Here is a 25,802-nt window from a genome sequence, read left to right as displayed (position 1 = left end):
TAGTGTTTTAATTTGATTTTGATTCCTGTGGTGACGATTTGATTCAGAATCAATTCTATTCTATTAGGTTATGGGTTGGAAAAGCTCCTTCTGGTTGCATGGAGATGGCCTCAAACGTCTTTTTTAAAATATATCCTCAAAACAATATATATATATTTTGAATCAGAATGTATAAGAACCGCAATTCACACCTACTGTGTGGAAGTCTGGGGGAAAAACTACAAATGCTCATTAACTATATTTCAGAAAAGAGCTGTACGCATCATCAACAAGGATGGATATCTGGACCATACTCATTCACCATTCTTACTGTCAAAAATATTGAAATTTAATGACATTATTTTGTATCATACCGCACAAATAATGTATAAAGCCAAAATAAATGAACTCCCAGGAAGAATTCAAACATTTTTAAGCTGCCATTTATGTTTCCAGAACGTCAACGGGCTCATAGTGATGTTACTAATAGTTGACTGGGAGGTGTTTATTACAAACCCCGTTTCCATATGAGTTGGAAAATTGTGTTAGATGTTAATATAAATGGAATACAATGAGTTGCAATTAATTTTCAACCCATATTCAGTTGAATATGCTACAAAGACAACATATTTGATGTTCAAACTGATAAACATTCTTTTTTTTTGCAAATAATCATCAACTTTAAAATTTGATGCCAGCAACACGTGACAAAGAAGTTGGGAAAGGTGGCAATAAATACTGATAAAGTTGAGGAATGCTCATCAAACACTTATATGGAACATCCCACAGGTGTGCAGGTTTATTGGGAACAGGTGGGTGCCATGATTGGGTATAAAAGCAGCTTGCATGAAATGCTAAGTAATTCACAAACAAGGATGGGGTGAGGGTCACCACTTTGTAAGCAAATTGTCTAAAAGATTTCGAACAACATTTCTCAATGAGCTATTGTAAGGAATTTAGGGATGTTACAATCTACGGTCCGTAAAATCCTCAAAAAGTTCAGGGAATTGGAGAAATCACTGCACGCAAGTGATATTACGGACTTTTGATCCCTCATCAAAAACCGACATCAGTGTGTATAGGATATCACCACATGCGCTCAGGAACACTTCATAAAACCACTGTCAGTAACTACAGTTAGTAAGTGCAAGTTAAAACTTTACTATGCAAAGCGAAAGCCATTTATCAACAACATCCAGAAGGCACCATTATTGCTGAAAGCGGCATACAGATTTTGGAGCAACATATTTTGTCATCCAAGCAACGTTATTATGGATGCCCCTGCTTATTTCAGCAAGACAATTGTTACAACAGCGTGGCTTCGTAAAAAAAGAGTGCGGGTACTTTCCTGGCCCGCCTGCAGTCCAGACCTGTCTCCCATCGAAAATGTGTGGCACATTATGAAGCGTGAAATACGACAGCGGAGACCCTGGACTGTTGAACGACTGAAGCTCTACTTGCCTCGGGAAAGGCCCAGGACACGTTGGGAAGACCTTGTCTCCCGGCTGGCCTGAGAACGTCTCGGGATTTCCCGGGAAGAGCTGGACGAAGTGGCTGGGGAGAGGAAAGTCTAGGCTTTCCTGCTTAGGCTGCTGCCCCCGCGACCTGACCTCGGATTAGTGGAAAAAGATGGATGGATGGATGGCTGGATATTTTACGGTAAAGCTGGCATCTCGGTTGCCAGATACGAGAAAATGACTACAAAAAAAGTATGTGTAGAACTTTTCTGCAAAGGGACCTAATGGTTAGAGTGTCCGCCCTGAGATCGGTAGGTTTTGAGTTCAAACCCCGCCCTGAGATCGGTAGGTTTTGAGTTCAAACCCCGCCCTGAGATCGGTAGGTTGTGAGTTCAAACCCCGAACGAGTCATACCAAAGACTATAAAAAAAATGGGACTCATTGCCTCCCTGCTTGGCACTCAGCATCAAGGGTTGGAATTGGGGGTTAAATCACCATAAATGATTCCCGGGCGCGGCACCGCTGCTGCCCACTGCTCCCCTCTCCTCCCAGGGAGTGATTAAGGGGATGGGTCAAATCCAGAGGACAAATTTCACCACACCTAGTGTGTGCGTGACAATCATTGGTACTTTTAAAAAAGCACAGGGCTCTCACTAATTCAGCGTTATCGTGAGTTGTATTTTTTTAATGCAGTTATTTTTTTCTATATTTATCGAGGAAGGCTGGTGGGTGAAAATAATGCCTACATTAAACCGTTCCCTGGTGCAAAAAAGGTTGGGGACCACTGCCATAGGTGACACAGCAAAATAAGTGTCATAAACCTTTAAAAAAAAAAAGGAAGAGAAAGGGTGTGTTGCTCTCAGATTGGGATTACCTCCTCAAGGCTTGCTATCATCACACCGATGGCCGCCTGTCATGTGTCGGCTTTTGAGGGATCTTTTTGAGGGCGTCGCTCTCTCCGAAAGCTGCCAAAAACCAAACAGGAACATATATTTGTCAAAGTGTGCTCTCCCGAACCACATCACCCTCTCCTTTTTTTTTTTTTTTTTTTTTTTTTGTGCCGTACTCCTCTGGAGCGCACATTAATAAGACAAGAAGGCAGACTGAAGGCCCAATTTAGCATGCTGACTGATGAAAAGAGGAGCATTTCTGTGTTCAGTGAGATCTGTGTTTTTTGCCAGCGTCAGTGCTCCCTAAAGAGGAAATTAGTGCGAGCTCAAACCTGGATGTCTAACTTGGCTCATCTCTCGTTATTTAGGAAGAATGTCATGACTTATTCCATACTTGCCAACCTTGAGACCTCTGAATTTGGAAGATGGGGGGGGTGTATATTTTCAAGTATTTCTTATATATAGATATATACGTATATATATGCTGCCTGCAAATTTTGTAGATCAGACTTCTCCATTGAACACGGTGGCCGAACGGATATACTCATTCATGAACGGATTATATATATATATATATATATATATATATATATATATATATATATATATATATATATATATATATATATATATATATACAGTATATATATATATATATATATATATATATATATACAGTGGGGCAAACATATATATATATATATATATATATATGTATATATATATGTGGTGTATGTAGGATTTTGAGGACAAAATGTATGTATTCATTTTGGAATAAGGCGGTAATATAACTAAACGTGGAAAAAGTGAATTGCTATGAATTCTTTCCGGATGCACTGCAGAGTAGAATAGTCTGCGGGTCGTCTGCAGCCATGCGTTTCTATAATTAAATGTCAGGTGTGCGTCTGCAGGATGGACAATGCACAGACGCGACGTCCTGGCAAACAGTCCACGTTCTTTGCTGGAGGGCACTGTGGCGTCATTTGGGAGCAAATGTGTTGTGTGCATTGCGACACACACAATGATGCACTTTTGACCCGTTCGCCGTCCTTTGATGAGCTGCACTTGTCCCGCTGTAGTCAAAAACCAAGTGCCCTGCGCCCCAAATCTTCACGACCTCCCTCCCTCGCCGCGTTCATGTTGAAATGAGTATTCCGACTGCGTCCCGGCTGCAAACTTTACCTTCTCTTCACCTCATTCAAGTGTTCCCACGCGGCTCACCTCTGATGATCCGGCTGTTAGCGCGGCGGCGGCGGTTTACAGGAAATGAACAGAAGTAGCGGTGAAGCCGGAGGCCAACGCAGAAATCACTGCGGTCATCAACAATTATCAGGGAAGGACAGGAAGTCATTGATTGCGTTCTTAAGTTACGGGAAAATATTTGCTGCAGCTTGGATTTCAAAAGGTATAAAACTGAGCCGCTTTAACCATTACATCCGTTAAGAAGGTGCCAATTAGGACAAGTGGAGTAGATGCTAATGCTTGCCTTGCGGCCCTGATTAAACTTTCCTACAGTAGATGTTTTGATAGGATAACAACACATTGGAAATGATAACAATCATAAGGGACAAACTTTCCTACTTTTCTACATTCATTTATTAAACAATCATTAAGTACTCCATTTAATTATTTCTATCCAGTTCACTACGGCTGCTCTTAAAGGGAAACTGTTAATTTTTGCAGTTTTGCTTATCATTCACAATGCTTATGTAAGACAAGGACACACTTGTTCTTTTTTTCTGCATTCCAAATCGTAAATAAATGTTAGCAAAAGTCAGCTAACAATGGAGCCAAAGGGAGTCTAAAAACATCCATCAACATTTGATTTACACGCCGTAATTACATTCACATTACATTCATAATTACATGTAATATTTTGTTATTTTGGCGGCACGGTGGTACAGGGGTTAGTGTGAAGTGAAGTGAAGTGAATTATATTTATACAGCGCTTTTCTTTAGTGACTCAAAGCGCTTTACATAGTGAAACCCAATATCTAAGTTACATTTAAACCAGTGTGGGTGGCACTGGGAGCAGGTGGGTAAAGTGCCTTGCCCAAGGACACAACGACAGTGACTAGAATGGCGGAAGCGGGAATCGAACCTGCAACCCTCAAGTTGCTGGCACGGCCACTCTACCAACCGAGCTATGCCGCCCCAGTGCCACCCACACTACCATAGTGCGTGTACCTCGCAATATGAAGGTCCTGGGTTCGATCCTGCATTCGGGATCTTTCTGTGTGGAGTTTGCATGTTGTCCCCGTGACTACGTGGCTTAGTCCTCCCACCTCCAAAGACATGCATCTAGGCATAGGTTGATTGGCAACACTAAAATTGGCCCTAGTGTGTGAATGTGAGTGTGAATGTTGTCTGTCTATCTGTGTTGGCCCTGCGATGAGGTGGCGACTTGTCCAGGGTGTACCCCGCCTTCCGCCCGATTGCAGCTGAGATAGGCTCCAGCACACCCTCCGCAACCCAGAAAGGGATAAACGGTAGGAAATGGATGGATGGATTTTCTTATTTTGGTCATTTTAAGTATACGGCGGCTCATTAATGTCATGTTTTGTGGTCACGTTCTGTTTTATTTTGGATTCATTGGGCACTCTTGTTTGTTTTGTCACCATGCCAACCAATAAGTTCATCGGTCCTCACGACTCACGCACCTGATTCATTTGAACTCGCGCACCTGTTTACAAGCACGTTAGCACTATTTAAGCCTGTAGTTGCCAGGCAGTCACCCTCGTAATCCATGCTGATGAACCATGCTGCCTTTTTCATACTCTTTTTCTCGGTCCAAGTAAGTTTTCTTAATAGTTTACGAGTTATTTTTTTATGACCATAGTTTTGTCGTCGTGCAAGTTTTTGTTTTCATAGCCAAGTTTTTGTACCTCCTCTGTGAGCGCTTTTCGTTTGTACCTTTTTGAGTTAATTAAACAATGTCCTTACCTTCACACCATGTCCATTATAATCGCGTTGTAGCACAAGAAAACAAACCACATCAAAGTCCACGCCTTGACAATTAATTTCACAGATGCGTCACAACGTTAGCTTTTTCGTTCAACAACAACAACACTACTACACCGCAAAAAGTCTGTGTTCAAAAACAAGGAAAAAAATTACAAAAATGAGGGGGATTTTATTTGAACTAAGCAAAATGATCTGCCAATAGAACAAAAAAATGTGGCTTGTCAAGACTTTCCAAAGCAAGTAAAATTAGCTAACTTCAATGAATCGAAAAAATACCTTAAAATAAGTATATATTTTCACTATTAACAAGTGCACTTTTCTTGGTAGGAAAAAAAAAATTAGACCTTTTTGTTGGAATATATTCTTGAATTAAGTAAATGCTAGTGTCATTATCTTGACATGACGATATGCGCTCATCATTACATTTATTGAAACCAGCAAACTTATACTAAAAACTAATTTATCGTTCTTAATGGAAAGGTAACAAGGCATTTTCCCATCAATTAGTGCACATGTGTACCGCCCGGCCCCTGGCCAAAACATGTTTTATTGTAATTTCTGAAGAATTCATCTGAATGTGCATGAACTATTTCTGTTCAAACTTGTTAGAAATGTCATATGTTTTAAATATTAACTGTCAGTTTACTGTACTGTGCCAACTTTACTACTAAATGAGTACGTATTTTCTATTGTTTCATTGAAAATAGAAGAGCAAAGTCCATTTGGCTGTCATCTGTTTTAATTATGAGACACAATTGTGTCAATTCATGATTTTTTTTTTCATGCTTGAAATAAGAAATTATTACTTTAAAAAAGTAGTTTTATACTTGTGAGTGTTGATGACACAGCTTTGCAACAGTTGATATTCTACAAACCCTGTTTCCATATGAGTTGGAAAATGGTGTTGGATGTAAATATAAACAGAATACAATGATTTGCAAATCCTTTTCAACCCATATTCAATTGAATGCACTACAAATACAAGGTATTTGTAGTTCAAACTCATGAACTTTATTTTCTTTTTTGCAAATAAAAATTAACTTAAAATTTCATGGCTGCAACACATGCCTAAGTAGTTGGGAAAGGGCATGTTCACCACTGTGTTTCATCACCTTTTATTTTAACAACACTCAATAAACCTTTGGGAACTGAGGAGACACATTTTTGAAGCTTTTCAGGTGGAATTCTTTCCCATTCTTGTTTTATGTACAGCTTAAGTTGTTCAACGGTCCGGGGTCTCCGTTGTGGTATTTTAGGCTTCATAATGCGCCACACATTTTCAATGGGAGACAGGTCTGGACTACAGGCAAGCCAGTCTAGTACCCGCACTCTTTTACTATGAAGCCACACTGATGTAACACGGGGCTTGGCATTGTCTTGCTGACATAAGCAGGGGTGTCCATGAAAAAGACTGCACTTAGATGGCAGCATATGTTGTTCCAAAACCTGTATGTACCTTTCAGCATTAATGGTGCCTTTACAGATGTGTAAGTTACCCATGCCTTGGGCACGAATACACCCCCATACCATCACAGATTATGGCTTTTCAACTTTGCACCTAGAACAGTCCTGATGGTTCTATTCCTCTTAAGTCCAGAGGACACGACGTTCACCGTTTCCAAAAAACAGTTTTAAATGTGGATTCGTCAGACCACAGAACGCTTTTCCACTTTGCATCAGTCTGTCTTAGCTGAGCTTTGGCCCAGCGAAGCCGGCGGCGTTTCTGGGTGTCGTTGATTAATGGTTTTGGCTTTGCATAGTAGAGCTTTAACTTGCACTTACAGATCGCCTTCTAAACCAACGATTGCATCTTTTGACCACTGGAGCAGCTTAAATCCGTCGATTGGTAAGTGTTTGTTTGGCATTAAATGTGGGAGGAGGGAAAGGCTGGATGCAAATATAGCTACAAATGTACATACAGCTTGCCTAAATAACGTTAGCACTGATTAGCTGGCAGTCATGCCGCGACCAAATATGTCTGATTAGCACATAAGTCAATAACATCAACCAAACTCACCTTTGTGATTTCGTTGACTTTATCGTTGGAAATGCATCTACTTTGAGTGTCGCAGGATATCCACACATCTCTGTCGTAGCATTGCTATCGTCGGTAAAATGTGCAGAACAAACGAGGGACTTTCGCATCTTTTGACACTGGTGCAACTTGAATCCGTTGATTGGTATGTGTTTGTTTGGTATTAAATGTGGGTGGAGGGAAAGGCTGGATGCAAATATAGCTACAAATGAGGCATATTGATGCAATATGTACATACAGCTAGCCTAAATAGCAGAACTCAAGTCCACAGTGCGTTGGGAGAACACATGTCATCTGAGGTGATAAAATCCGGGATTATTTCCAAATCAATGCCGGAGGGTCCCAAAAAGTGGCCAAAGATCAAAGAGCATTTTGCACTCAAGTGTCAGGAAGTTAAAAATAAATATGTCTTGTCTGGTCCTGGTCCTTAGGTGAGTGCTACCTGATGGAGTGGTCGGACTGGAGCACCTGCGTCAGCATCTGCGCCAAGGAGGCCGGTGTGGACTTCGGTTCCGTTCAGGTTCGCTCGCGTGCCGTGTTGGCCCAGGAACCTGAGAACCTGCAGCTGTGTCCGGACCAGGCCTGGGAGTCTCAACCCTGTACAGGTACTGGACCATCTCACCTGGCCAGGTCACAACGTCTGACTGACGCTAACATTAGCACGATGAGCTAGCATTACATTTTTAGCCACTGACTCTGGACTTGTTGCTAGGCAGATTTCCCATTGTTGGGCCGCGAGCACACCATATAAGGTGGGAAAAAATAACTATTTCTCAAATGTGGTCAGTATGGGCCGCGGTGGTATTCAGTTGTAATACACTTTCCCACCACTTGTGGCAGCAAAACAATATCAAACAGAAGAAATCTGCAGCTAAAGTCACGGAAGTTTCTTAAGCGCAAAAAGTATAACTAAATTGGTGAAACTACTTTAATTTTCACTTACATATAATATAGATATTTATTGTTGAATTAGTTGGATTTTTTATTTTATTTTAGCTCTGCGTGATTATGTTTTTTTTTTATCCATTTTTATTAGTCCCTTCTTTTGCAGTATATTATTTAATTTTGTAATCAGTGTCAGGTTCAAACACCGATGACATCTACTAAGCAAGGAATTAAACAGAGGCAGAATTCAATTTAGTTCAATTGAGGAGAAACGTGTAGAACTGTACCCTTGCACAGTGTCTCACCTTGTTGCTAGGCAGATTTCCCATTGTTTGGCCGCGAGCACACCCTGGAGGGTGGCCAAAAAATAACTATTTCTCAAATGTGGTCAGTATGGGCCGCAGTGGTTCTCAGTTGTAATACACTTTCCCACCACTTGTGGCAGCAAAACAATATCAAACCGAGGAAATCTGCAGCTAAAGTCACGGAAGTTTCTTAAGCGCAAAAATTACGATTAAATTGGTGAAACTGTATTTTCATTTTCACTTACATATCATATAAATATTCATTGTTAAATTAGTTGGATTTTTGTTATTTTATTTTAGCGCTGCGTGATTGTATGTTATTTTTTTCATACATTTTTATGAGTCCCTTCTTTTGGAGTATATTATTATTTAATTTTGTAATCAGTGTCAGGTTCAAACACTGATGGCATCTACTAAGCAAGACAAGAAGCAAGGAATTAAACAGAGGCAGAATTCTATGTAGCTCAATTGAGGAGAAACGTGTAGAACTGTACCCTTGTACAGTATCTCACCACGCTCCGACGAAAGATTGTACGCCTCTTTTATTTGGACTTTGCCTGATTACATGGCAACAGCTGTTTCTATAGGAGGGGGGGTCGTAAACAGCCATCGCCTTTGGTTACAAAACAGTTCAAAGAAAAAGTCGTAAGACAGTTCAAAGAAAAGGTGACTGGAGGGAGGTCGGGCCCTGCCTCCTCTCCGCTTTGTAGATAACATAAATATTTATTGTTGAATTAGTTGGATTTTAATTTTTTTATTTTAGCTCTGTGTGATTGTATATGTTATTTGTTTCATCCATTTTTATGAGTCCCTTCTTTTGCAGTGTATTATTATTTAATTTTGTAATCAGTGTCAGGTTCAAACACTGAAGACATCTACTAAACAAGACAAGAAGCAAGGAACTAAACAGAGGCAGAATTCAATTTAGCTCAATTGAGGAGAAACGTGTAGACCTCTACCCTTTTACAGTGTCTCACCACGCTCCGACGAAAGATTGTATGCCTCCTCTTTTATTTTGGACTTTGCCTGATTACATGGCAACAGCTGTTTCTACGGGAGGGGGGGTCGTAAACAGCCATCGCCTTTGGTTACAAAACAGTTCAAAGAAAAAGTCGTAAGACAGTTCAAAGAAAAGGTGACTGGAGGGAGGTCAGGCCCTGCCTCCTCTCCGCTTTGTGGATCTCGGGTAAAGACAAAATCTTCTTGTGGATTACAATACATCTGTGACGCTTGTGTGGCATTGTAATGCCGGATTGGTTCTTCCGGGGATGCGTCGAAGCGATGAACACAACAAGGTAAGTTATAAATGGATTTATTAAATAATAAAAGGCTAGGAACAAAAACACTGCTGTAAAGAGAAGGCAAACCAAAAACAGAAAAACAATTCCTCAGCATGTGAGCTGGAATAAACAAATGGCTTAGCGTAAAAGCTAGCGAGAATATACATACAAAGATGAAGGTCGAGAGTCGTCACTGTTGCGCGTGGGCAAATTAGGATCCGAGGAAGACTGAACAGAAAAGGCTGGCTTATAAAGGAGGGTGATTAGCTGAAGCAGGTGTGCGGTACGAGTGTAGCAGGTGAACTAATGAGTAACCAGAGTGATGGGCAAAAACAGGAAATAAACGGGTCAGACTGAGAATGAAACAAAAATGGAAATAACAAACATGTGAAGATCTGAGCAGCAGATCGCAACAGTATTCCCCCCCAACAAAAGACAGATACCAGATGTCTCAAAAACACAAACAAAAACTTGAACCCCCTCCCCAAAACCAGAAAGTCCACAAACGAAGGGAGGGCGGAGGGAGGCCACGGTGGAGGGTCGCCAGATCGCATGTCCCCGAATCCACCGAGGACACATCATGTGGCGGCGGCGGGTGGAACGCTGCTGCCGAACAAGTTTTGGCGGGCGACCTCGAAAAGGCCACATTAGTGGCCGCCTCGCAGGATGAGGTGCCCGGCGAGGCGGACGACCCGGGCACGGCCACATCCGTGGCCGACATGGAGGAGGGAGTGTCTGGCGAGGAGGATGACCTCGCAGAGGCCACGCCCGTGGTCGACGTGGTGGACGACGCCTCAGCACCGAAATCCCAGCAGGCTTGGAAGCAGCAGACGAGGGTGCGGGGACTGCAGCCAAAGCAGGCCCGAGTGCAGCTGGCGAGGATGATGCGGGTGCTGCAGCCGCAGGAGTCGTCGGAGGTGGCCTGGGAGCCGCAGGAGTCGTCGGAGGCGGCCTGGGAGCCGCAGGAGTCGTCGGAGGCGGCCTGGGAGCCGCAGGAGTCGTCGGAGGCGGCCTGGGAGCCGCAGGAGTCGTCGGAGGCGGCCTGGGAGCCGCAGGAGTCGTCGGAGGCGGCCTGGGAGCCGCAGGAGTCGTGACTGGTGTGAGCTCCAGCCTCATCGTCGGCGCCGGTGTGGGCTCCAGCTTCTTCGTCGGCAGTGCTTGGCGGCGTGGAGCTGGTACCGGCGCTTGTCGAGGAGCTGGCACTGGAGTGGGCTCCAGCCCTGTCGACACAGGTGAAGGTTCCAGCCCCGTCGTCGACGCTGGTGTGGGCTCCAGCCCCGTCGTCGACGCTGGTGTGGGCTCCAGCCCCGTCGTCGGCGGTGCTTGGCGGCGCGGAGCTGGTACCGGCGCTTGGCGGCGTGGAGCTGGTACCGGCGCTTGGCGGCGTGGAGCTGGTACTGGAGTAGGCTCCAGCTCTGGAGCTGGTACTGGAGTGGGCTCCAGGCTAAAGTCTGTAACTGGTATGAGAACCAGTTCTGGGTCGGAGGCTGGTGTGAGAACCAGGTGGGAGTCTAGTGCTGGCTTGAGAACCAGGCTAGAAACATTTTCTGGTGTGAAAACCAGGCGAGAGTCTAATTCTGGCTTGAAAACCAGGCGAGAGTCATGTGCTGGTGTGAGAACCAGACTGGGAGCAGTGCAGAACACCGGTGGTGGAGGACGTGCTGGAGGTAATGACCTCGCGAGTCCGAACACCGGTGGAGGAGGTCTACAAGGCCGTTGAGACTTGGCCGGGGGAAAAACAGGTGGAGGAGGTCTACAAGGCCGTTGAGATTTGGCCGGGGGAAAATCAGGTAGAGGAGGTCTACAAGGCCGTTGAGACTTGGCCGGGGGAAAAACAGGTGGAGGAGGTCTACAAGGCCGTTGAGACTTGGCCAGGGGAAAAACAGGTGGAGGAGGTCTACAAGGCCGTTGAGATTTGGCCGGGGGAAAAACAGGTGGAGGAGGTCTACATGGTGGCTGTGGTTTAGAGGGTAGTATCTGTGCTACCTCCGTAGCACAGCTATAGGTCATAGCCCCTTCCTCCAGACGGGGATCCCAGACCCGTTCCCTATGGTCAGGGACTGACCTTAAGGGAGGGTGGTGGGAGGCTTGGAGGCGGGCCGACTCCTCCCCTTTAATTTGTCCAGAATTTCCTTTAGAAAAGGGAGGAAACACCTTGGACTTGGCCGGAGAATGAGGTTTTAAAGGAGGTGTAGGAGAAAAACTAGGTGACTGAGGTTGACTAGAATAATAAGAAAAAATATCCTGATAATTCTGTATCTTGTCATGAATGTTATTGATATTCAAAAAAGGTTGGGAATGAGAATTACTGTCCACAATATAAAAATCTTCTGAAAAAATGTCATCAACAGAGGCCGGTGTTGCGTCACCGGTGGGCGTTCCCCAATTGACGTCATCGCTTGTGTCAGAAAAAGTGTCATGGCAGCTTAAGGAATGATTTGAAAAAAAACAAGCAGGATTACCGGTAATGACGGGTGAATCCTGGACGGGGTGAAACTTGCTGTGTCCATGGGGAGGAATAAGTGGTGCTGGAACATTACTGCCGTGCGGGGGACCTCTCCACTGGACCCCCCGCCTCTTCGGGGCAGCGCGAACGGCTTCGGAGGGGACTTCAGGCCCACAGTCAAGTCTTTCCTGCTCCCAAGCCACGAGCTCCAACCACAAACCCAAGTCGAAGGGTTCCTCCCGTGGTTTCGACGCGGAAAAACATTTTGATGCTCGGATCCTACTGTGACGCTTGTGTGGCATTGTAATGCCGGATTGGTTCTTCCGGGGATGCGTCGAAGCGATGAACACAACAAGGTAAGTTATAAATGGATTTATTAAATAATAAAAGGCTAGGAACAAAAACACTGCTGTAAAGAGAAGGCAAACCAAAAACAGAAAAACAATTCCTCAGCATGTGAGCTGGAATAAACAAATGGCTTAGCGTAAAAGCTAGCGAGAATATACATACAAAGATGAAGGTCGAGAGTCGTCACTGTTGCGCGTGGGCAAATTAGGATCCGAGGAAGACTGAACAGAAAAGGCTGGCTTATAAAGGAGGGTGATTAGCTGAAGCAGGTGTGCGGTACGAGTGTAGCAGGTGAACTAATGAGTAACCAGAGTGATGGGCAAAAACAGGAAATAAACGGGTCAGACTGAGAATGAAACAAAAATGGAAATAACAAACATGTGAAGATCTGAGCAGCAGATCGCAACAGTATTCCCCCCCAACAAAAGACAGATACCAGATGTCTCAAAAACACAAACAAAAACTTGAACCCCCTCCCCAAAACCAGAAAGTCCACAAACGAAGGGAGGGCGGAGGGAGGCCACGGTGGAGGGTCGCCAGATCGCATGTCCCCGAATCCACCGAGGACACATCATGTGGCGGCGGCGGGTGGAACGCTGCTGCCGAACAAGTTTTGGCGGGCGACCTCGAAAAGGCCACATTAGTGGCCGCCTCGCAGGATGAGGTGCCCGGCGAGGCGGACGACCCGGGCACGGCCACATCCGTGGCCGACATGGAGGAGGGAGTGTCTGGCGAGGAGGATGACCTCGCAGAGGCCACGCCCGTGGTCGACGTGGTGGACGACGCCTCAGCACCGAAATCCCAGCAGGCTTGGAAGCAGCAGACGAGGGTGCGGGGACTGCAGCCAAAGCAGGCCCGAGTGCAGCTGGCGAGGATGATGCGGGTGCTGCAGCCGCAGGAGTCGTCGGAGGCGGCCTGGGAGCCGCAGGAGTCGTCGGAGGCGGCCTGGGAGCCGCAGGAGTCGTCGGAGGCGGCCTGGGAGCCGCAGGAGTCGTCGGAGGCGGCCTGGGAGCCGCAGGAGTCGTCGGAGGCGGCCTGGGAGCCGCAGGAGTCGTCGGAGGCGGCCTGGGAGCCGCAGGAGTCGTGACTGGTGTGAGCTCCAGCCTCATCGTCGGCGCCGGTGTGGGCTCCAGCTTCTTCGTCGGCAGTGCTTGGCGGCGTGGAGCTGGTACCGGCGCTTGTCGAGGAGCTGGCACTGGAGTGGGCTCCAGCCCTGTCGACACAGGTGAAGGTTCCAGCCCCGTCGTCGACGCTGGTGTGGGCTCCAGCCCCGTCGTCGACGCTGGTGTGGGCTCCAGCCCCGTCGTCGGCGGTGCTTGGCGGCGCGGAGCTGGTACCGGCGCTTGGCGGCGTGGAGCTGGTACCGGCGCTTGGCGGCGTGGAGCTGGTACTGGAGTAGGCTCCAGCTCTGGAGCTGGTACTGGAGTGGGCTCCAGGCTAAAGTCTGTAACTGGTATGAGAACCAGTTCTGGGTCGGAGGCTGGTGTGAGAACCAGGTGGGAGTCTAGTGCTGGCTTGAGAACCAGGCTAGAAACATTTTCTGGTGTGAAAACCAGGCGAGAGTCTAATTCTGGCTTGAAAACCAGGCGAGAGTCATGTGCTGGTGTGAGAACCAGACTGGGAGCAGTGCAGAACACCGGTGGTGGAGGACGTGCTGGAGGTAATGACCTCGCGAGTCCGAACACCGGTGGAGGAGGTCTACAAGGCCGTTGAGACTTGGCCGGGGGAAAAACAGGTGGAGGAGGTCTACAAGGCCGTTGAGATTTGGCCGGGGGAAAATCAGGTAGAGGAGGTCTACAAGGCCGTTGAGACTTGGCCGGGGGAAAAACAGGTGGAGGAGGTCTACAAGGCCGTTGAGACTTGGCCAGGGGAAAAACAGGTGGAGGAGGTCTACAAGGCCGTTGAGATTTGGCCGGGGGAAAAACAGGTGGAGGAGGTCTACATGGTGGCTGTGGTTTAGAGGGTAGTATCTGTGCTACCTCCGTAGCACAGCTATAGGTCATAGCCCCTTCCTCCAGACGGGGATCCCAGACCCGTTCCCTATGGTCAGGGACTGACCTTAAGGGAGGGTGGTGGGAGGCTTGGAGGCGGGCCGACTCCTCCCCTTTAATTTGTCCAGAATTTCCTTTAGAAAAGGGAGGAAACACCTTGGACTTGGCCGGAGAATGAGGTTTTAAAGGAGGTGTAGGAGAAAAACTAGGTGACTGAGGTTGACTAGAATAATAAGAAAAAATATCCTGATAATTCTGTATCTTGTCATGAATGTTATTGATATTCAAAAAAGGTTGGGAATGAGAATTACTGTCCACAATATAAAAATCTTCTGAAAAAATGTCATCAACAGAGGCCGGTGTTGCGTCACCGGTGGGCGTTCCCCAATTGACGTCATCGCTTGTGTCAGAAAAAGTGTCATGGCAGCTTAAGGAATGATTTGAAAAAAAACAAGCAGGATTACCGGTAATGACGGGTGAATCCTGGACGGGGTGAAACTTGCTGTGTCCATGGGGAGGAATAAGTGGTGCTGGAACATTACTGCCGTGCGGGGGACCTCTCCACTGGACCCCCCGCCTCTTCGGGGCAGCGCGAACGGCTTCGGAGGGGACTTCAGGCCCACAGTCAAGTCTTTCCTGCTCCCAAGCCACGAGCTCCAACCACAAACCCAAGTCGAAGGGTTCCTCCCGTGGTTTCGACGCGGAAAAACATTTTGATGCTCGGATCCTACTGTGACGCTTGTGTGGCATTGTAATGCCGGATTGGTTCTTCCGGGGATGCGTCGAAGCGATGAACACAACAAGGTAAGTTATAAATGGATTTATTAAATAATAAAAGGCTAGGAACAAAAACACTGCTGTAAAGAGAAGGCAAACCAAAAACAGAAAAACAATTCCTCAGCATGTGAGCTGGAATAAACAAATGGCTTAGCGTAAAAGCTAGCGAGAATATACATACAAAGATGAAGGTCGAGAGTCGTCACTGTTGCGCGTGGGCAAATTAGGATCCGAGGAAGACTGAACAGAAAAGGCTGGCTTATAAAGGAGGGTGATTAGCTGAAGCAGGTGTGCGGTACGAGTGTAGCAGGTGAACTAATGAGTAACCAGAGTGATGGGCAAAAACAGGAAATAAACGGGTCAGACTGAGAATGAAACAAAAATGGAAATAACAAACATGTGAAGATCTGAGCAGCAGATCGCAACAACATCCAAGAAACCGACACCCTCATGTTGCTCCCCATCCTATAAAGTGGAGTTTTATGAGCCTTTTGCCTGGTAGGATCAAAGACAGCTTTTGTCCTCTCGCAGGGCGAGCTGAACTCAATGTAACATAAAGTTTTGTGATAACTTAGATACAATTATTCTGACAATCAGTCCGACCAAAGCCTTGATAACAATCTCTGTGATTAACACATGCTTTCGTATCATTTGCCAATGTGTATCCTGTTAAACAGTCAGTCAGTAGGATAGATATAATTATTGAACATGACGAAAATCAAGTTAAGATTACAAATTTAGTGGTAATATTTGAGTTGACCGTCTGTAGTGGAAAATTTGGTGTCCAAAGGGTTAAGAACGCATTAGAGATTTCTGATTGGCTGTTTTAATTTCTATTATTTCCTCATCGCCAGTTATTACATACAAAATATTTAATGAAGTCAATATTGTATACTAAACAAAAGCAAAAACTACCCTTGGCTCGAATTTTCTTAGTTTGTAAACAAAACCAAAAACAAAAGTCTTAAAAAAATATTGATCAAATCGCTGTACTATCGACCAGATACTGATAATGGGTATCATTGCTGTTGATAGTTATATCGACCCACCGATCCCTGTTTACTTTAAAAACATTTTAGCCTAGAGGTTAGCCTTGCTTTGTTTTGTTTTTTTACAGTGTTTCATGTAGCATGTTTAGCTATTCCTTGTCCTTCAGTCCTCCAGTGATAACATTACTTTCAAGAACATTAACCGCGAGCATGCTTCATTGCGTTGTGAGGATGCCTTTGTTTGCTTATCACTGTCCAAATGTGCGGGTCATCAACATGCATTATTGCGACCCGACTCTTTGTAAGCGTCCACAGTAAACCAGTACATTAAAGGCCTACTGAAGTGAGATTTTCTTATTCAAACGGGGATAGCAGGTCCATTCTATGTGTCATACTTGATCATTTGGCGATATTGCCATATTTTTGATGAAAGGATTTAGTAGAGAACATCGACGATAAAGTTTGCAACTTTTGGTGCTGATAAAAAAGCCTCGCCTTTACCGGAAGTCGCAGACGATGACGTCACAAGGGTGAGGGCTCCTCACGTCCTCACATTGTTTATAATGAGAGCCTCCAGCAGCAAGAGCTATTCGGACCTAGAAAACGACAATTTCCCCGTTGATTTGAGCAAGGATGAAATATTCGTGGATGATGATATTGATAGCGAAGGACTAGAAAAAATAAATAAATAAATAAAGTTAAAAAAAGGCGATTGCATTTGGACGGATTCAGATGTTTTTAGACACATTTACTAGGATAATTCTGGGAAATTCCTTATCTTTCTATTGTGTTGCTAGTGTTTTAGTGAGATTAAATAGTACCTGATAGTTGGAGGGGTGTGGCCACGGGTGTCTTGAGGCCAGTGTCTGAGGGAAGTCGACGGCAGATACAAGGACGGCGCAAATTCCACAGATCTCTGGTAAGAGGTGACTTTTTACCACAATTTTCTCACCGAAACCTGACGGTTGACAAGTAGTCGGGATCCATGTTCGCTTGACCGCTCTGATCCATAGTAAAGCTTCACCTCCGGGAATTTTAAACAAGGGATCGCCGTGTGTTTGTGTGGCTAAAGCCTCAAGCTTCCCAACTCCATCTTTCTACTTTGACTTCTCCATTATTAATTGAACACATTGCAAAAGATTCAGCAACACAGATGTCCAGAATACTGTTTAATTGCACGATGAAAAGAGACAACTTTTAGCCGTAAATTTCCTGACAGTCCGTGACGTCACGCACACGCCTGATCATTCGTTTTCAACAAGAAACTCCGCGGGAAATTTAAAATTGCAATTTAGTAAACTAAACCGGCCGTATTGGCATGTGTTGCAATGTCAATATTTCATCATTGATATATAAACTATCAGACTGCGTGGTCGGCAGTAGTGGGTTTCAGTCGGCCTTTAAAGGCCGACTGAAACCCACTACTACCGACCACATCTTGTTGAAAACGTCACGGATTGATGACTTGTACGCGTGACGTCACGGACTGCTAGGAAATATTAGCGCTGCGCACACACACAGCTAAGAGTCGTCTGCTTTAACCGCATAATTACACAGTATTTTGGACATCTGTGTTGCTGAATCTTTTGCAATTTGTTCAATTAATATTGGAGAAGTCAAAGTAGAAAGATGGAGTTGGGAAGCTTTAGCCTTTAGCCACACAAACACACGGTGATTCTTTGTTTAAAGGGGAACATTAACACAATTTCAGAAGGGTTAAAAGCAATAAAAATCAGTTCCCAGTGGCTTATTTTATTTTTCTAAGTTTTTTTTTTAAATTTTACCCATTATGGAATATCTCGAAAAAAGGCTTTAAAGTGCCGGATTTTCGGTATCTGTTAAGCCATCGTCCATTTTCCTGTGACGTCATTTAGTGATGCCAACATGGCGGATAGCACAGCAAGATATAGCGACATTAGCTCGGATTCAGACTCGGATTTCAGCGGCTTAAGCAATTCAACAGATTACGCATGTATTGGAACGGATGGTTGGAGTATGGAGGCAGATAGCGAAAACGAAATCGAAGAAGAAACTGAAGCTATTGAGCGAATAGCTATTGACGCTATTCGGCGATTGTCTGCCCTAGCATCGCCGGTAAAATGTGCCGACCAAACGATCGGGACTTTCGCATTTTGTGACACTGGTGCAACTTAAATCCGTCGATTGGTAAGTGTTTGTTTGGCATTAAATGTGGATGGAGGGAAACGCTGGATGCAAATATAGCTACAAATGTACATACGGCTAGCCTAAATAGCATGTTAGCATCGATTAGCTGGCAGTCATGACGTGACCATATATGTCTGATTAGCACATAAGTCAACAACATCAACAAAACTCACCTTTGTGATTTTGTTGACTTTACTGTTGGAAATGCATCTGCAGGATATCCATACATCTCTGTGCCATTTCTGCCTTTGCATCGCCGGTAAAATGTGCAGACCAAACGATCGGGACTTTCGCATCTTGTGACAATGGAGCAACTTAAATCCGTCGATTGGTAGGTGTTTGTTTAGCATGGGGTGGAGGGAAAGGCTGGATGCAAATATAGCTACAAATGTACATACACTAGCCTAAATAGCATGTTAGCATCAATTAGCATGCCGTGCTAATCGATGCACACTCCACGTAAATCAACTTGAATCCGTCCCTGATCGTGTTATTACACCCTCCGACAACAAACCGACAAGGCATGATGTCTCCAAGGTACGGAAAACAGTCGAAACAAATGGAAAATAACAAAGCTGATTAGACTCCATCCATCCATCCATCCAATTTCTACCGCTTATTCCCTTTTGGGGTCGCGGGGGGTGCTGGGGCCTGAGGTTTGTAATGTGTTTTAGAAAATGGCGGATTGACTACCTAGGTGACGTCACGTTGTGGCATCATCGCTCTGAGAGCGAATATTAGAAAGGCGTTTAATTCGCCAAAATTCACCTATTTAGAGTTCGGAAATCGGTTAAAAAAATATATGGTCTTTTTTCTGCACCATCAAGGTATATATTGACGCTTACATAGGTCTGGTGATAATGTTCCCCTTTAAAATTCCCGGAGGTGAAGCTTTCCTATGGATCAGAGCTGTCAAGCGAACATGGACCCCAGCAGTTTTCGGTGACAAAATTGTGGTAAAAAGTCGCCAGTTACCGGAGATCAGTGTTTTAGTGAGACTAAATAGTACCTGATAGTCGGAAGGGGTGTGTCCACGGGTGTTTTGAGGCCAGCTGCCGTCGACTTCCATCAGACACTGGCTTCAAGACACCCGTGGACAAACCCCTCCGATTATCAGGTACTATTAAACTCACTAAAACACTAGCAACACAATAGAAAGATAAGGGATTTCCCGGAATTATCCTAGTAAATGTGTCTAAAAACATCTGAATCCATCCCAATGCAATCGCGTTTTTTTTTTGTAATCCGTTGCTATCAATATCCTCAAACACAAATATTTCATCTTCGCTCAAATCAATGGGGAAATTGTTGTTTTCTCGGTCCGAATAGCTCTTTTTGTTGGAGGCTCGCATTAAAAACAATGTGAGGACGTGAGGAGCCCTCACACGGGTGACCTCATCGTAAAGGCAGGGCTTTTCTATTAGCAACCAAAAGTTGCCAACTTTATTGTCGATGTTCTCTACTAAATCCTTTCAGCAAAAATATGGCAATATCGCGAAATGATCAAGTATGACACATACAATGGACCTGCTATCCCCGTTTAAATAAGAAAATCTCATTTCAGTAGGCCTTTAAAACAGCCCGCACACGCTACATTACGGCATCCATTAAAACCAACAACCCTCTCAAGCAGAATCCATAAAAAACCCCAACGACCTGGATCCGCACTATATAAACTTAACCAACACATTTTTTTGTTTTCTTATTCAATTCTGTGGTGGCTGTCAATAAAAGTAGTAGAAGTGATTCCATTATTGTTTAAAGGGGAATATTATCACAATTTCAAAAGGGTTAAAAACAATAAAAATCAGTTCCCAGTGGCATGTTGTATTTTTTGAAGTTTTTTTCAAAATTTTACCGGTCCCGGATTATCTCTAAAAAAAAGCCTTAAAGTGCTTGATTTTCGCTATTTGCGATGCAACTATCCATTTCGCTGTGACCTCATACAGTGCTGCCAATGTGAACAAAGAACGGCGAATACCACAGCAAGATATAGCGACACTAGCTCGGATTCAGACTCGGATTTCAGCGGTTTAAGCGATTCAACAGATTACGCATGTATTGAAACGGATGGTTGGAGTATGAAAGTATTGAAGAAGAAACTGAAGCTATTGAGCGAATAGCTATTGACGCTATTCATAGCCATAGCATGGCCAAATAGCTGCGTTAGCATCGCCGGTAAAATGTGCGGACCAAACGATCAGGACTTTCACATCTCTTGACACTGGAGCAACTTAAATCCGTCGATTGGTAAGTGTTTTTTCGCATTAAATGTGGGTGGAAAGAAACGTAATATAGTTGCAAATGCATCTGCAGGTTATCCATACATCTCTGTGCCATGTCTGCTTTAGCACCGCCGGTAAATAGCATGTTAGCATCGATTAGCGTAGCATGTTAGCATCGATTAGCTGGCAGTCAACATCAACAAAACTCACCTTTGTGATTTTGTTGACTTTATCGTTGCAAATGCATCTGCAGGTTATCCATACATCTCTGTGCCATGTCTGCTTTAGCACCGCCGGTAAATAGCATGTTAGCATCGATAAGCGTAGCATGTTAGCATCGATTAGCTGGCAGTCACGCCGCAACCAAATATGTCTGATTAGCACATAAGTCAACATCAACAAAACTCAACCTTGTGATTTTGTTGACTTTATCGTTGCAAATGCATCTGCAGGTTATCCATACATCTCTGTGCCATGTCTGCTTTAGCACCGCCGGTAAATAACATGTTAGCATCGATTAGCATAGCATGTTAGCATCGATTAGCTGGCAGTCAACATCAACAAAACTCACCTTTGTATTTTCGTTGACTTTATCGTTGCAAATGCATCTGCAGGTTATCCATACATCTCTGTGCCATGTCTGCTTTAGCACCGCCGGTAAATAACATGTTAGCATCGATTAGCATAGCATGTTAGCATCCATTAGCTGGCAGTCACGCCACAACCAAATATGTCTGATTAGCACATACGTCAACATCAACAAAACTCACCTTTGTGATTTCGTTGACTTTATTGTTGCAAATGCATCTGCAGGTTATCCATACATCTCTGTGCCATGTCTGTCATCACCGGTAAAATGTACAGACACTCCGGTACATTCAATGGGGGTCTGGCGGCAGACACTTTCGCATCTTCGGGCCAGTGGTGCAACTTGAATCCCTCGCTGTTAGTGTTGTTACACCCTCCAACAACACACCGACGAGGCATGATGTCTCCAAGGTTCCAAAAAATTGTCGAAAAAACAGAAAATAATAGAGCTGAGACCCAATGTTTCCAATGTGTTGAAAATGAAAATGGCGGCTGTATTACCTCGGAGACGTCACGTTCTGACGTCATCGCCACAGAGCGATAAACAGAAAGGCGTTTATTCGCCAAAAATTCAGAGTTCGGAAATCGGTTAAAAAAATATATGGTCTTTTTTTCTGCAACATCAAGGTATATATTGACGCTTACATAGGTCTGGTGATAATGTTCCCCTTTAAAAAAGACGATGAAATAAGGTTGAAGTGCATGAGCTCCCTTAAATTAAGGCGATGTTTCAAGCCGCTGATGGAGAGGAGCGATAGTGAAACACATCTTTTTGTTCAATTAACTTCCTGCGGCCTGCAGAAGCACATCTTGATAATCATCTCTGATAGGACGTCATTAACAGAAATTAAAAACACTGCGTCAGATCATTTTATGTTATTATATCATCCCTGTGTCTTCACGCCGTCGGCCGTCATGGAGAGTTTGTTTTTCCCGCCCTCAGGAGGCGAGTGTTACGAGTACAAGTGGCTCAGCAGCGCTCCACCCGACTCATCCCGCCCGCTCATCTGGTGCCAGCGCTCCGACGGACTCAACGTCACCGGTAAGAACATTACCCTCAATCTTGTCACGGTCCGGCAAATAAACACACGCCGGGTGTTAAGTCGCCGCTTTGAAGGCTTGCAGGAAACGCAGAGTTTGTGCTTGTTGCAGCACTTTCTCAGGGGACAAAAAGCACATGCTCACTGGCCACAACATTAGGGACACTCCTGTGCATTTCTGTTGCTTATATTTTCTGCATCTTGAGTTTTAGTTTTTTAGTTTTAGAGTTTGTAAAAGGAAACTTTCTTAAGTAACAAACAGCACATGCTCACCGGCCACAACATTAAGGACACCCCTGTGCATTTTTGTTGCTTTTATTTTCTGCAGCTTGAGTTTTAATTTTTCTTTGTTTTCGCAAAAAAAAAAACTTTCTCAAGTAACAAAAAGCACATGCTCACTGGCCACAACATTAGGGACACCCCTGTGCATTTTTGTTGCTTTTATTTTCTGCAGCTTGAATTTTAGTTTTTTAACTTTGGTTTCCGCTAAAGGAAATTTTCTCAAGTAACAAAAAGCACATTCTCACAGGCCACAACATTAGGGACATCCTTTAGGAGGTACTGTGCCTTTTTGATGCTTTTATTTTCTGCAGCATGAGATTTAGTTTTCATGTATCTTTGGGGCCATGTATCTCTTGATACATGGCCCCATTCATTCCTTCCTTAACACGGATCAATCGTCCTGTCCCCTTAGCAGAAAAACAGCCCGATAGCATGATGTTTCCACCCCCATGCTTCACAGTAGGTGTGGTGTTCTTGGGATGCAACTCAGTATTCTTCTTCCTCCAAACACGACAAGTTGAGTTTATACCAAAAAGTTCTATTTTGGTTTCATCTGACCACATGACATTCTCCCAATCCTCTGCTGTATCATCCATGTATCAATTTTGGTAGAAACTCAACTCTGGAAACCATCCCAAGCAGAAGCGGATCAGCAGCGCAGGGCTGTCCCAAGCCGATACACAGGCGAGCAGTCCATCCTGGGTCCTGACTCTGGACGAGCGGTCCATCCTGGGACCCGACTCTGGACAGCCAGTACGTCATCCATGGCCACCGGATCGGACCGGACCCCCTCCTCAAGGGAGAGTGGGACATAGGAGAAAAAGAAAAGAAACGGCAGGTCAACTGGTCTAAAAAGGGAGTCTATTTAAAGGCTAGAGTATACAAATGAGTTTTAAGCAGAGGATTGGGAGAATGTCATGTGGTCAGATGAAACCAAAATAGAACTTTTTGTTATAAACTCAACTCGTCGTGTTTGGAGGAAGAAGAATACTGAGTTGCATCCCAAGAACACCATCCCTACTGTAAAGCATGGGGGTGGAAACATCATGCTTTGGGGCTGTTTTTCTGCTAAGGGGACAGTGAGAGCTTTGAATGGTTGACCAAATACTTCATTTCCACCATAATTTACAAATAAATTCTTTGAAATTCATACAATGTGAATTCCTGGATTTTTTTTCCACATTCTGTCTCTCACAGCTGAAGTGTACCTATGATGAAAATTACAGACCTCTGTCATCATTTTAAGTGGGAGAACTTGTACAATCGGTGGCTGACTAAATACTTTTTTGCCCCACTGTATATATTTTTTTCTGAATAGTGTAATCATCTCCATTCACATTTATATTTGCCTCTAAGCCTTTCAAAATAAGACTAAATTTGCATGGATTCAGGTAAATAAAGAGTAGCCGAATGGGGCTTAGACCATCACCTGAAACCCAGAAATGCCCGGCTGTTTCTCTGGGTCACGTGATTACAATGTGTTGTTTTGACCTGCAGGGGGCTGCCCTTCCGTCACCCCCATGGCGGACATCGGCGCCTGCGACCCGCCTTGTGTCCCGCCGACGTCCTTCTGCAGCGAGGTCAGTCCACAGGAAGTAGAGCAAAATACTGTACATAGACCATCAGCACTTGAATGGCACTGGCATGCAATTGCGGCTGAGTCCCGATCCCCTGCTGCCCCCTGCAGGCGGGAGTGTGTGTGTGCGAGGAAGGCTTCACAGAAGTGCTGTCCCCCAGCGGGCTGCTGGCCCAGTGTGCCCCCATCCCTGTCCTGGAGATCCCCACAGCGGGGGACAAGAAAGGGGACGTGAAGACCAGTCGTGCCATTAACCCCACGATGCCCGCCACCACCCAGCCAGGGCGCACGGGCCGGACCTGGTACCTGCAGCCCTACGGACCAGGTTATGACCGCAAGCAGAGTTTGAACTTTGTTTCATCTGCCTTAAAGGCCTACTGAAATGTGATGTTATAATTTAAACGGGAATAGCAGGTCCGTTCTATGTGTCATACTTGATCATTTCGCGATATTTTCATATTTTTGCTGAAAGGATTTAGTAGAGAACATCGACGATAAAGTTTGCAACTTTTGGTCGCTAATAGAAAAGCCCTGACTTTACCGGAAGTATGTGCGCGTGACGTCACGAGTTGCAGGGCTTCACTCATATTCACATTCTTTATAAGCAATTCGGACCGAGAAAGCGACAATTTCCCCATTAATTTGAGCGAGGATGAAAGATTTGTGAATTAGGATATTGATAGTGAAGGACTACAAAAAAAAAAAGTGGCGGCAGTGCGAGCGTTTCAGATGTAATTAGACGCATTTACTAGGATAATTCTGGAAGATCCCTTATCTGCTTATTGTTTTAATAGTGTTTTAGTGAGATTGTAAAGACATACCTCGAGGTCGGATGGCTGCGGTGAACACGCAGTGTCTCAGAGAGAAGCCGAGGAGCCAAACTCACAGCTGCTTTTTTTGACTGCTGCTGCAGGAGGACGAATAATCCAACAATGTATCCGGTAAGATATATATAACAATTTTCCCATTTAAAAACATGCTGGTTGACGTAGGGCTTCACGGTGGCAGAGGGGTTAGTGCGTCTGCCTCACAATACGAAGTTCCTGCAGTCCTGGGTTCAAATCCAGGCTCGGGATCTTCCTGTGTGGAGTTTGCATGTTCTCCCCGTGAATGCGTGGGTTCCCTCCGGGTACTCCGGCTTCCTCCCACTTCCAAAGACATGCACCTGGGGATAGGTTGATTGGCTACACTAAATTGGCCCTAGTGTTTGAATGTGAGTGTGAATGTTGTCTGTCTATCTGTGTTGGCCCTGCGATGAGCTGGCGACTTGTCCAGGGTGTACCCCGCCTTCCGCCCGATTGTAGCTGAGATAGGCGCCAGCGCCCCCCGCCACCCCAAAAGGGAATAAGCGGTAGAAAATGGATGGATGGATGGTTGACGTAGAGAAAACATGTTCGCTTGACCGCTCTGCTTCACAACAAACAAAGAAACACCGGCTGTGTCTCGGTGCTAAAGACAGCTGCAATACACCGCTTTCCACCAACAACATTCTTCTTTATTGTCTCCATTATTAAATGAACAAATTGGAAAAAATTCAGCAACACAGATGTCCAGAATACTGCGTAATTCAGCGATTAAA

At 44.9% G+C, this 25,802-nt stretch overlaps 1 protein-coding gene across 1 annotated transcript in view; it reads left to right on the top strand.

The window, feature by feature from the left end:
• The window catches only part of thsd7ab (thrombospondin, type I, domain containing 7Ab), a 351,090-nt gene that overhangs the window by 317,284 nt on the left and 8,004 nt on the right, over positions 1-25,802 (top strand). Inside the window, exons 26-29 of the mRNA XM_061916619.1 lie at positions 7,757-7,930; positions 22,269-22,367; positions 24,145-24,227; positions 24,335-24,548. Coding sequence (XP_061772603.1) covers positions 7,757-7,930; positions 22,269-22,367; positions 24,145-24,227; positions 24,335-24,548 — 570 coding nt within the window. The remainder of the gene's footprint in view (positions 1-7,756; positions 7,931-22,268; positions 22,368-24,144; positions 24,228-24,334; positions 24,549-25,802) is intronic.

The sequence above is a fragment of the Nerophis ophidion genome, linkage group LG11 (assembly GCF_033978795.1).
Source record: "Nerophis ophidion isolate RoL-2023_Sa linkage group LG11, RoL_Noph_v1.0, whole genome shotgun sequence".
In the NCBI taxonomy this organism is placed as follows: domain Eukaryota; kingdom Metazoa; phylum Chordata; class Actinopteri; order Syngnathiformes; family Syngnathidae; genus Nerophis; species Nerophis ophidion.
This window is presented reverse-complemented; position numbering and strand designations above follow the sequence as displayed.